Genomic DNA, 14004 nt, shown 5'->3' on the forward strand with positions numbered 1-14004 from the left:
CATAAAACAAAGTTATATTGTATCTTCAGTGAATTGATAATACTATAAACATGTATGGTTGTCAATGAAAACAAAAAGTTAAATTATTTTAACATTATAAATAGTGTCAAATACTTAATTTGAGTTCAGCAAAATAATATTACATATGTTATCCTAAATTGTGAAAGAACGGCAGTAACTAACTTTTCTAAGAAGTTTCACGGCATGTAAAGTCCCATTTAAGGTAATCTTATAGGTGTTTGTGGTTGTGTATAGTAGGTTTGCTTGTGAGCAACTTAACTCTTTTCAGTCCTAGTGCTGGACTCTAACCATGTCAGAGATGCCTATATGCTCATGCATGGAACTTCAGATATTTATACAGGTTCATTTTGTAACAAGGCTGCAGATTCAAGAAATGGAAAAATCATAGAAAACAAGGCATATTAAAGCAAGTCATTCGAAGCACTAACCACCAGCTCTGTACTAGCTCTGTACTACTAACATTGTCCCTGTAGCTTACTCAACTGCCTTAATTATTTTGAGTCAGTTTCCCCCACAAATGAAACAAAGCGAACCCTACTAGGTCATGTGTAAAGTCTTCTTTTTTGTCACCTCAAAACTCCATACTCACAAGAAAGCTTGGCACATGGAACACAAGTTGCCATGTGTTTTTCCATCCAGACCACGAATAGGGTCGTTTTCTCTGGTACAGAAAAGCGTTCCATTCTTTGCACGATCCTTGAATTCACTACAGCGTTTCTGAACAAGGAAAAGTGCAGTGTTTTAGGTGCAAGACTATGTTGTACATCTGTAACTCTCAGCATTGCTCATAAATAAAACTGAGCAAGGGGAATCAAAGGTGAGCAACAATACTTTAAAGATTTAGGACTATTAAAAACATTATAACTCTATCCTTGTTCTTATGTAATTCGTGTGTTCATAGTTACACAATTCAACAAATACATTTATAGTTATCTATATGAATATGTTTTAGTTTTCTTTGCTAGACAATCAAGATGAATAAAAAATTGTCACATACAAATTTAAGGGGTATAGATGGGTCTGAATTAAGTACATGTTAGCACAAAGAAAAGATGTAGGGGGAGGAGGTCCCCGTCAGTCACAGTCATAGGGGAGGGGAGTAAGGGGAAAATGGGAGGGAGGGAGGAATGGGAGGATACAAGGGATGGGATAGCAACTGAAATGTAATATGAATAAATTAATAAAATATATTTTTAAAAAGAGTGATTTTTGAAGTTCCAAGAACTTTTCATTGAGTTCTATTCTGAGGTTATATTCAGAAAAATTATATGGCAAAAAAATCTTCCAAAAGAAATTGCCATTGTCATAGCCATAGAGGCAGTGGCTAGCATATATTCTTGAGAAAATCTAATATTTCAATGAATGTGGCATTTAAGAATTGGCTGAGTAAGAGAGAAAGATTTTGAAAGCGATTTTTAAAAAGGTGGCTTTGAAAACCAGTCATAATGCACAAACATTGAGGGGACTTTAGGCTTATACTTGAGAAATGGGAGCACAACTAATATTTATAATAAAGGATAACAGAATCAAATCTTTGTCACTGACAACCAGGTCTGTGGGGATTTGGCTGAATAGAGATTAAATTTAATGAAATTAATTAGATTATTAAAAGAGAATGGGGGAGGAAGGGAGGAAGAAAGGAATGTAGGGAGAGATTATAAGTGAAAAATAAATTTAAAAAAACCAGTTCAAATACACTTAAATGGGAATGTTAGAAGAATTTGGTAATCTAGTTTTAAGAGCAAAACACAAGGCGAAAATTGAACTAAGTGGTCAGTTACACAGAGATGGACGGCATCCTCACGTAGTGCTTCGCTTTGTATAACTGTAATCTATGATGATGATGCACCATAACCAAGAACAACTTGGGGAGCAAAGGATTTACTTCAGTTTACGGCTCTCAGGTCATATCCCACCACTGAAGGAAGTCGGGGAAGGGATTCCTGGCAGGACCTGATGCGACGGCCTTCTTATGAGGTAGTGCCCTGTGGCTTCCACAGATTAGTTTCTTATGGTACACGGGACCCAAGGTAGCACCATTTATAGAAGAGCTGAGCCTCCTCGCATCAATATAGAACAAGCCCCATAAACTTGGCCACAGCCAATGTGGTGGAGGAATTTTCTCAATTGAGATCCCCTTTCCCCAAATGCCTCTAAATTGTGTCAGATTTGATATAAAACTATCTAGCACAGATAGACTTAAGAATGTGTAATTAATTTACTAATATGACCAAGTGTTTTCCTCCAAACGGATTCAGAAATTTTAATGTTGTAATTTTGTCCTAAGTGTAGAACAATAGCTATAATCATGTTTTCAGTATTGAGGCTAATATTAGCCAATATTGAGAGTGCATTTGAAATGCTATGCTTGCACACATCACAGTGCATGAGAGTCACAGCTAGGTCGGTTAGCCAATCCTCACCTCAATTTCCGTTTTAGCTTTAGCCCGTTCTTCAGCATCTTTCTGTTTTGTCTCTGCTTTACTCTTTTCTTCTGTAAAATGTCTCATGCTGAAGAAAAAAAAATGAAGAGATACGTTTTGAATCTTCATGTTGCATAATATTCATTAGGCACAGGTGGAGCATGTATGTTTTCCCGATGCTTTTAAACACCTCCTATTTCCGGGAAGGCCCTTTCATTTTGCATGTGTATACATACATATGTGCACACAATACATACTTATGTACATAAATGTCATGCTATCTTTCTTTTAAATCTTCTCATTTTAATTCATACTGTCTGAAAGAGACATTCCAGACTCTAAATAGAAATAGGCTTTCTATTTGCCAGTGTTTTTATTGCTGATTTTTTCCTTACTGAGTAGTTTTTATTCTGCTTTGAAGTATGTAGCTACGTGTGCACAGACCCATATGTCGCTGCGTTGGTAGATCTAAGCTTAAGATAAGCCACGCCTTCCTCATGTACACATTTACTCCCTCACTCATCATTCAGCTACTACCTGCTTTTTGGACCAACAATGCCCTCAGCCTGGTAGGACATTAGAAAATGATATAAACCTCCGCATTCTCCTCACAGAATTTATAGCCTTGGAGACAACAGTAATAGTCAATTAATGACCATAGAAATAATTATATAATTGCCAATTGTGATGATGGTTATGAAAGACCATAACTAAGGATTATGAAGATTGATTTTCAACTAGGATGCTGGAGGCTTTATCCGAGGAAGACAATCTTACCATACAATCTACAAGAAGAAGGGACATTATCTGACTGAAATCCAGAGACGCTTGCATTAGGACAACACACAGGAAGAGTTTGTGGGAATTCAGTTCAATGCAAATGCTTACACTGGTAAGCCAGGCATTTTGGAGGCTAAGGCTGGAGGCTTGCCACAGGTTTGAAAGTAATCTGATCTAGGTAATAAGTTATAGTCTAGCCTGGGCTTCAGTGTGTGACTCATCTCAAAAAGAGCAAACAGCAAAACACAAGTTTCTTACTCAAAGGGTCTGACGGTATAGCGAGGCTTGTCTGATTTGCGTCACAGGCTCAGCCCTTATCTCTGACGTGTATTGCCAGATGATAGCATGAATGAAAAGAACTTTGAACATTTCCTATCAACTGTGCCACAATGAGTTAATTATGGAAGATAGTCTTTCCTCATTTTGTTCTGTGACTAGTTCATTAAAATTTCACAAAGGCATAGGACTCACAAGTGTCATGGAGGCTGTTGTAAGCCTGCTTTCCAATGGGAAACTGAATTTAGCTTTTACTGAAACACATGCCACTTACTAGATGGACTTATGTTTTTCAGGGCACATTAATCTGTTCAAATGCACGACAGTGGCAAGAGCCTCACTCACGGTTGCTGTCACCCACCTATCAGCGTGCATCATCTACTCACAATATGTCCGCACACAGGGCACACTTGTTCCCATGAATCTTTCCATCAGGGCCACGGATTGGGTCACTTTCCCGGGTACAAAAAAGTCTTCCACTTCTCACTTGGTTTTCAAATTCCTTGCAAAGTTCCTTTGGGGGAGGGGGGAAACCCAAGCAATTGCATTTGTCATTTTCCAGTCTTTAATCACGGCACTTATCATACTAGATTCATAATCCCAGAATCATGGAATGATAGTAAGCACAAACAATATCTGAGTGAGAGTTACCTAAGCTCTGTGGTTTTACCATGTTACTTGGCACACTAGCATCCGTGTGGTGCAGTTGTTGAAGGAGCTGAAGAAACAGTAAGGCTTAGCAAGCATGTCCTAAAAGCTATTTCAGATACTCAAGAGGAAAAGGGTATTCATGATATTCCTACATAAGACCAACATCATGAAAATATTGAGCTTATGGGAATAATTGTTTTAATGCTACTTGTTATGGGCCAATGTGATCTCATGTGGAAAAAGACGGGAGCAGGGTGGTACCCAGCCATCATATGCACTCCACTTATCCTGGCTATATTCATTTCTGACTTTGTAGATGAAAAACCTTAGAGAGAGTGAATGTAACCCCCTTCCTCCTGACCTACGCAAACTATACTTATCTAGACATTATTAAAATTTATTTTTAAAAGTTACAGAGATTTGGTGCCAGGCTTCTTGATAATTTGGTTCTGGCCTTTAAATTCTAGTATTTAGTAAAAAATAAAGTACACACACACACACACACACACACACACACACACACACACACACACTACTAGGCTTGAGGACCTCTATATGAACAAACATACATTGGCTTACTGCAGCTGAATCTGCAAAAACAACCATCAACTGTGTGACATTAATCTTTCCACTTCAGCAAAGACAATATACGCAGCAAGAGGAGAGCAGGAGTCATGAGGCCCTGGACCTTTGGAACCTTGGTGTTACTACCCATACAGTGAGACTTTTCTAGATAGGTATTTTGCTCTGTATTTGAAGTTAAAATTTATTCCCAAGATGTTTTTAAAACAGAAACCTTTCTGCATTATAAATAAGAAGATCCTAGTTTTGAGTTGAGGAGTAGGCAGGTCCTACACTTTCTGGATAACTAACTTGGAGTAAGAAGTAGAAAGCAGACACCTAATAATCATAACATGGTCATAAAAAGCAATGCTTCATGATTTCCAGAACAGCAATAATGTTAATTTCAGTCTAAAGCCTGTGACTCATCCAAGAAGATTCTGAAGAAGCACTTTTGTGAGCAACCTACTGACAGGTTAATTACAGGGCACACATTGAGCCATCATTGAGAAGCAGTCCTGCTCAGCCCAGTGGTGTCTAATGACCCTAGTCACCAAGAGGAAGAAGCTGGCGTGCGTGGGGCCTGCTGGAAAACAGCCCCGTTTACATGTAATAGATGGGACATATGATAGGCTAGCCCAGAGTGTCAGGCTGAAATATACAAATCCCACAAAAGGCTTCATTGTCCATCCTTGATGGTGTTGAATTGTCTGTGGAGGATCGTGGGTATTTTGTTTCTTCAAATGTAAACTCAGAGTACTCAATTGAGTTTGAAAATTTTGTTTCATTATATATAATTGTTTTGTTTTGTTCTCAAGAGAGTTTCTCTGTGTAGTCTTGACTGTCCTGGACTAGTTTTGTAGACCAGGATGGCCTTGAACTCACAGAAATCTGCCTGCCTCTACATCCCCGAGTACTGGGATTACAGGCATGTGCCACCTTGACCCACTTATTATATAGAATAATAAGGGGAAAGTCAACACTTGATTACCAAAAAGTGAGTCTTTCTCTCCCATAGGAAAGTGTCACCTTACAATTCACAAACTGTGTGTCTGTATTAGTTTGAAAGAGCATTGGAGGTGAAAACACAGTACAACAAGAGGGTAAGATTGAAATCTTTTATCCAATGTCCTCATTTTCTTGACATGAATATTCAAGCCCATGAAAGAGATATTTTGCTCATTCTCAATATACTCAGCATGACTGGATGGAGACCAAAATCCAGGTGTCTTTGCTTCCTAACAGAAGACCAGCCTTTTGGCTAAGTTACTTTTATTCTTCTCACTGAAATAAGGGCTTAGTAACCTAGTGCTTTAAGAAGCCAAGGCTGCATTACTTACTTCAAAATAAGAAAGAAATTCTTGTAATAAACTGAAATTTTATAGCATCCAATAACCATGACAAAATTTAATTTTAAGAATATTTAAAGCTCCCATCTCAATATTGGAGGCCTTCACTTAAGAAGAAGTAAGAATATTTTAAAGAAGGGCCTTACAGAGTAAAATGGACACATGGAAAAGTGAATACCTCCAATTCTACTAACAGAGGTTTAGAATAAAGTACCGTTAGATACACTACCTAAGAGACTGATTTAGAAATGTTCCTGTCTAGTTTATACAATGCTGATGTTTAAAAATGTTTTCAAAGCAACTGGGCTCACCATGTGAGAGAAGGCTGATAGAAATGGGCCAAATGACCAAAACCAAATCATAATAGTACTATATATATGAATATATGTACTATTAGTACATATATATAATAGTACATATATACATACACATATATAAATAGTACAAAAATATGAAGAAGCCACCATGCAACTCATTTCTTTGTAAGTAAACCTGAAAAAAAATAACAAATGGAAAGGAACCCAAGAGAATTTTGTGTGCATAAAATGTCTTTTTCTCTTTAATTTGTGAGGGAAAGAAAAGCAAGGATAGGAATGATATGTTTTGAACCTTAGATATGAAAGGTGGTTTCAGATGACTCTACTGATAAGGACACTAGAACTAGTATATTTAAGGAATTTTAAGTAATATGAAATACAGGTAATCCTGGGCATGGTGGCATACCCCTGTAATTCTAGCACTCTGGGAGGCAGAGGCATGCGGTTATCTGTGAGTTCCAGGACAGCCTGGTCTACAGAGAGAGTTCAGGAAAGCCAAGGATACATAGAGAAACTCTATCTTGATAAATGAAAAAAAAAAACTACATGTAATAGTATGGGACAATGATGTTATTGTGTTCCTTCAGGGGCGCCAGTGTGATTTTTGTCCATGAATGCAGGCCGAACTGCTACCCAGTGATATTGCGTTACCTTCTCAGCATCTCTCCGAATTCTGCTTTCTCTGTCACGTGTGGCATTTTCTTGAGCTTCTTTTAAACTGTCAAGGAAACAGAGTCCACATGGTCCAAGTCATATTTTCAGCGTCCACCCTGTTCTAAGCATTAAACTCTTTCCTAGCCTTTACAACAACCTGTTGAAGCTGATCCACTAGCAGGAGACAAGCACTTCCCTGTCTTGAATGCTAGAGACCAAGACATTGCCAACGATAAGGAAGGGTGTGAAACTGACTCACTGCCAGTCAATTAGAAGCTTTGTTCTGCAGAGCCAGATGGGTGTGCCACCTTGAGTGACAAACAGAAGATTGCGAGGAAAATTCCCTCTAACAGGCAGAACCAAGAGCCTTGAAACAATGCTATGACAAGGGTGAAACCAAGCCGAGCCTTTCAGGTGTTGCCACACACACCCTTCTGTGCAACTTTTGAAGCCGTGTAAGATGCTGGCTTGCCTTCACATCGAAGCAGGGCTATTCCTAAAAGATAAATCTGAACCGAGCATCCGAACCTCATCTGTGACCCAACTGTAACCTCATCTTCATGTCTCAGGTTCATCCTTCAGGAAATCAATTTACAAAAGGCAGAGTCCTCTTTTTCATCAGGACATAAAAAAATAAATAAGTAAAGCTGAAAAGCTACGGAAAATGCAGCCATTTGAACAGTGAGGACTCATTCCTCCTTGATAGGAAAGTGCCACACCGGAAAAAAGCTAAAGAAAATGTGAAGCCATTAGTGCTCCCTTTAAATGACACTCACCTTCTACTAAGAATGAGTCCAGGAACCATATTATCTTCATTAATCCTCATTATACTTGTTATTGCTTTTTACCACTATTTAAAATTAGGTGTCATTGCTCAGGGAGGGTCCCTATATGTACCCAAAGAAAGCACTGCATGTCACATGACCAGTTTTGATGATTCAATGTTTAAGTGCCTTCCAAGTCTTTATTTTTTTTAAAAATAGCATATAAGGCATTGTATATGAATCCAGTATTTTTTCAAAGTATAGTTTACTCGTTTGTTCTTCCTTCTCTTTATCTGCTCCAAATTATGCTCCCAAGTCTTTAAAGTATTATAGTATAAAACCCTGCATTTTTGAGGCATTATACATTTTTAAAGGCTGGTTCAAGTTTTTCTTTTAGAAATAGTGTAGTAAACTGAAGAAAAAGACAAGAAGGGCATCTTCTAGCTAGGCCTTTCTCACATTATAAAGACAAAAGGTCACACACATCGTGAGGAGGACTTTATCACTCTAGGGAACTCAGGGTGGGAAAAAAGGGCATCTTCATTAGTTCCCCTGAGGATGCTACTTACAAGAGCTCAGCACACATGGCACACCTATTACCATGTGTCCTCCCATCAGGACCACGGATTGGATCATTTTCCCTTGTACATCCGAGTCTTCCATTTTGCACATAGGCCCGAAAGTCACTGCACACATCCTAAAGAACAGAGAAAGGAGTATGGCACACAGTGGTATGACTGGATGCTTTCAGCAACACTTTGAGAATGTGTTGGTCATGCAGAAACAGCTTTGCAAGTCTATGTAGCTCATGTTTAAGTATAGAACTATTTACTTCCTCATGCGTGTACTCGAAAAACAGTGACAATTATGCTAGCACTGGCATGGATCACTGTCCTTTCTCTCAACCTGTTTAGAATGTGCTAGGTGATGTAGACAAAGAGATCCTTAAAACAGCATACGCTAAAAGCCTTGGTGGAGACTGGCAACTTCAGAGACAGCATCAAACCATGAAAATTATCAGGACTGGTGTCCAACTAGAAATTTAAGTGTATCGTGTGTGATGCTTCGTGTCTTTCCCTAACATCAACATTTCACAGAACCGCAGATAGAAAATTACAACTTAGTCTAAATCTCATTTTCTTAAGTGATTCGTTCAAGGCTTGCTAACAGCGAGTGTCCAAGCTGAGGTTTCAACTCTGATGCAGTGGTTGATCTCCTGTGCCCATGCACACCTCAAGTGATTTCTTTCATTTTTATTTATTTGTTTTCTTAATAGCAGAAATCAAGCCCAATGTTCTTACTATCAAAATAAACCGATCTGGTTTTAAGAACTCAGCTTTTTTTTTGTTCCATGTCACTAGAAAGGATGCAGAATTTGAATACAGTACAGATTACACCTTCCAAGCATCCCACCCTAAGGAGGAGAAGCCCAGTGGTTCTCAACCTGAGGGTCACCACCTCTGTGGCATCATGGTATCCTGCATATCAAAGATGTACATTATGATTCATAATGGTAGCAAAAGCATAGCTATAAAGTAGCAACAAAATGATGTTATGGTTGAGCGTCACCACAGGAACCATATTAAAGGGTCGCAGCATCAGGAAGGTTGGGAGCTGCTGCTCAACCTTGACACCATGTACCCCACACTGACACACGTCCTTACCTCCTCTAGACTGCTGGCGCCACATTCACCTTCACTTTTTATGTCAACTTGGTTCTTTCTTCTCCTGGAATCAAAAGGTTCAGGAGACACAGAAATGAATAAGGGAGAACTGCCTGTCCTATGAATGTTTTCATTGTATTTTAATGGCTTCTGTACCTGAAAACGGTGTTACACTTTATTCTTATCCTTAGCTTGCATAGTGAAAGGCCTAGTTTATAACTTTACAATATAACAAAGAAAATATAACCTTACAATATAACAAAGAAGTGGAATCATGTTGAAGGGCTAAGTTTCAGGCCCGTAGAGGATGCTTAGTACATCTCCAAGAATTTCCTTGTTTGAGATTGCAAGTGTTAAGTTTTTAAATTTTTATTTAATTAATTTATTCAGATTACAGCTTGTTAATCTTTATAAAAGGTTCAACATGAACTTATCTATATTTTTCAATGCAAGATTCTCCCATGCTAACTTATATTTTATTGTCTAGCAAAAGGACATAAACTCTTATGCTCAATCTGATAGAACTTTAAAAAATAATGAAAACAGAACTTACATGGAAAATGTAAAACAGCATAAATGCAAAATAATTTCTACTTTCTATAGAAGCAGCTTATAAGTCAGCATGTGTATATCAATAAAAACACAAAGCAAAGCAAAACTAAGAATGGGAGAATAACAGGAAAAACTGATTTTCAGGATACAGAGCCTGTCAGAAAATAAACTGGAATATTGTGTGGAGTGTGTTCCAGAAGTCAGAACAGGAAACAGCATAACGAGTCATATGATATTCTGGAAGAATATATTAAATGGATCAGAGTAGCTCTCATTTATGGTATAGTAAGAATCAAGTGTTCAAAATGTTTAAAGCAGTACTATAAAGTGCATGACTTAGAAACTTAGAATATTCTTTATTTGCCTATTTCCCTTTTCTATTTCAAAATTGTACTGCATTATTTATTTTTTCTTTCTTTCTTACTTACTTGGTGCGAGGTGTAAGAAGTGGGTGCTTGGTGGCCACCTCACTTGCCCTGGGTTTTCTATTTTTTTAATATTCACTCATTCTACTGAGAGCAGTCTGAAATACATTCATGGATAGATTAGAAAGGCTAATTGCAAAGTGAGACCTGTATTAGAAGAAAGGACAACACGAGGTCCAGTGAAGATCCTGAACAACCCAGGCTGATGGTAGATCAGAGGGTCACACTCTGAAAACTAACAGTGGAGATGCCTAACTGAGGACAGCTTACCCTCAGCTCATTGAACAGAGAGAGGTGAAGCTGGTGTCGGCTTGGAGACTTCTCCCCTGCCTTCTTATACCTTTGATGTGAAAAGGTATTCTGTCTGCAGCCTACAAAAAGAGAAGCCAGGACACCAACCCAGCCACAAACCCTTAACCTACAATCTGTCCTGCCTGAAGATGTGCTGGGGCAATTGTGGTGCAGAACTTGTGGGGGTGGCCAATCAATGTCTGATTTAACTTGACATCCAGTCTACAAGAGGACACCCATGCCCTATACTGCCTGGATGGCTAAGATATAGAGAGTAGATATAGCTACCCCAGAGTCCTGGCCTAAAAATTCAGTGAAATTATCTCTAATAATATTCTGCTCTACTCATTGATCAGTGCCAGTCTACTGGCAACATATGAGAATGAGTGTGGAGACCCACAGCCAGAAATTCTGGAGGGAGGGAGGGAGGGAGGGAGGAAGGGATAGATAGATAGAGAGAGAGAGAAAGAGAGAGAGAGAGAGAGAGAGAGAGAGAGAGAGAGAGAGAGAGAGAGAGAGAGAGAGAGAATCTAAATTGCAGGTCTCCATCCATTGCTTCCCATTGGAGACTCAAGAATCCTGCAGAAGAAAGGAGGAGATACTGAAGGAGTCAAAGGGATTTGAGGACACTAGCAGAACATGGCCCACCAAGTCAGCTAAGCAGGGCTTGCATGATCTCACAGAGACTGAAAGGAGAACCATGGAGTCTGCACTGGTCTGCACCAGGTCCTCTGCATATACGTTATGACTGTTAGCTCTGTGGTTTTGTGGGACTCCTAACAGTAGGAGCTGGTATATTCCTGACTCTTTTGCCTGCTCTTGGGTCTCTTTTCATCCTATTGGGTTGCCTTGTGCAGCTTTGATAGGAGGGATTTTGCCTTATCTTAACCTATCTTGTTTTGTCCTGCTTCACAGTTGTCTCTTGGAGACCTGAGATTTTCTAACAAGGAAATTGTGGGGGAGGGGAGTGAATCTGAGGGAGAAAGGAGGTATGGGAGGGGGAGCTACGAGGAGTGAAGAGAGAGGAACCCATGGTTGTGAAAAAAGAATTTTGAAAAAGTTCAGAATCCCAAAGAGTAACTGTTGCCCTACTTGCCTTCTCAAACATTGGGTATTATGTTTCTAGAAACAAAAGTGTGGCTCATTCAAGTTTAAGGCCCTAAGCAGAGGCTGCAATGCAGATGTGTATCTTGTCTGTATATGGAAATTAATAACCAGAACAAGCACTGAGGGTGGAGGAAGGACACAGGCAACAATGTAGTCCAGTGAGTTGTGATATCTATTTGGCAAAGAAGTTCAATATTCAAACTTTCATTTACATACTATAAAATATTTTAATTTCCTGAGCACTTAAATAATATTTGATGATGATGACACTCTATGTGTTAAAGAATATAATCCAAGATTAGCACATTGATAGATGAGAGGCAATAGATAAATATGCTTCTGTGTGCATAGAATCTACTTATGTGTATACATTTATATTTGCATTTCCAGTTTACTTCACAGAGACCATGATAAGTGCCCAAACAATCGCACTCAGTAGTGCTTTGTAACATACACAATGTTTTACTATATACATCTTCCCCCAAAATTAGGGAAAGAAGCAGTGTACACTTTGTTGGTGATTAACACATAGCAGATGAATTATCAATGCTACAGGAAAGAAAAGCCATCACTTAACCACCGCAGCACCATGTCTGCTTTTATAGGGCACTCACTTGTTCTCAGCACACAGCTCACATCTGCTGCGGTATGTTCTCCCATCTGTGCCACACACTGCAGAGGCCTCAGAGGTACACACGAAATCCCCAGAGTTCCCTTCTTGCTTGAAATCTTCACAATTCAACTGCACAAGATAGAACCAAAGAACGCTGAAAAATCAGAATACCCCATAAGAAAAATAAAAGGGTTAGTATTTCAAACCCAGAATATAATTCACTGCAGGAAAAATAAATGTAGGGATTGGTGAGCTAATAAAAATCATGGGCAATGAAATGTGGTCTGAAGGCAGTCTGAAGGCAGAGGTAGGTTTAGATCTGAAAAGAAAAGATTTGGTTATGGTTTGGACCACCTGCTGTCAGGGTGAGCTGGGCTGAGACTTCCTTAATGAAATTAAGCACACTGTCTCAGCGAGATTCTGCCTGCAGTGGTCGTAGAACGATCATGTGCCCCAGCTGATAATAGACAAAGAAACTCCCTGTGAATTATGAACTATAAAAAATGTTTCATTATGATACATTAGGACAGCGATTAAGCCAGATTTCCAGGCTCCTAATTTTACTGCTCCCACTGTGTGACTTGAGCAGGTAATTTAATCTATCTATACAGAAATGTCCTAGTTGCAAAATGGGTTTGATTTCACTAACTACTGATGCCACAGGGATATTTAAGTTGCAAATGTAGGTGCAGTCATTAAAACAGTCAGAACACAAAATGGTTTGTGATATTGCTGTTATTTTCTCAGGCTGGAGAGATGGATTGGCAGTTAAGAGCACTGGCTGCTCTTCCAGGGGATTCGCGTTCAATTCCATTACATTTCTGACTCCTTCACATAGATACACATGCAGGCAAAACATCAATGAACATAAAAATGTCTTCTCTACTGACAACCAGGACAAGAGGGTTAACTATTTTTTAAGGACGATGGCACTAGTCTCCAGGTCATTGCTGTAATAGCATGACATATATTTAACCTGTATTGTGAGAAAACAGCTATTTCCAACAGTAACTGAAATCAGTGTTGGAACCTGGGACCTGCTGCCCACTCACTTCACCTCTCTGAACCTCACTTTCTTCATATGAAAAATGGGAATTCACACCCAGTCCACATTTCAATTCACAGTAAGGATTAAAGAAGCACTTATGAAACATGATTTGGCAATAATTATTGTGACATAAGCAAACAAAGAATATGTAGAGAGTAATTGGAGTTTAACTTCCATCTAAAACCAAACACATTTAACTGGTGCCTCTCTTTTCAATATCACATTGAAAATCAAAGTTTGGTGGCTTTAAAATATTTCAGCAGTGTATGCAGAACATATGTATGTGCCAGTAATGACTTAGTATGTCACAAGCATAAAAAAGAATAGACCATATGGAACTATACAGTAAATTTATCAGTCAAAGGGCTAGACTGGAGAACTGTTCTAGAGAGAAAAGGATTAAAGTGGTAAGAAAAACTACACCATTGTCCAATCACCTCTACCATGTATTTCAGAAGAATTTACAGAATGCAAATAAAGTAACATGTTATTTCACTCATTTATAATT

The 14004-nt window shown here is 38.8% G+C and overlaps 1 protein-coding gene across 2 annotated transcripts in view; it reads right to left on the reverse strand.

Moving 5' to 3' along the window:
• SPINK5 (serine peptidase inhibitor Kazal type 5) overlaps positions 1–14004 on the reverse strand; it is a 66128-nt gene that overhangs the window by 35287 nt on the left and 16837 nt on the right. For both annotated transcript variants that reach the window (XM_084778811.1, XM_084778810.1), the window contains exons 5-11: positions 12450–12577; positions 9461–9524; positions 8366–8493; positions 7030–7096; positions 3887–4014; positions 2445–2532; positions 611–738 (exon numbers count right to left, since the gene is read on the reverse strand). In XM_084778811.1, coding sequence (XP_084634937.1) covers positions 611–738; positions 2445–2532; positions 3887–4014; positions 7030–7096; positions 8366–8493; positions 9461–9524; positions 12450–12577 — 731 coding nt within the window. The remainder of the gene's footprint in view (positions 1–610; positions 739–2444; positions 2533–3886; positions 4015–7029; positions 7097–8365; positions 8494–9460; positions 9525–12449; positions 12578–14004) is intronic.

Source organism: Acomys minous (genome assembly GCF_964271855.1).
Source record: "Acomys minous genome assembly, chromosome: 4".
NCBI classification, from domain to species: Eukaryota; Metazoa; Chordata; class Mammalia; order Rodentia; family Muridae; genus Acomys; species Acomys minous.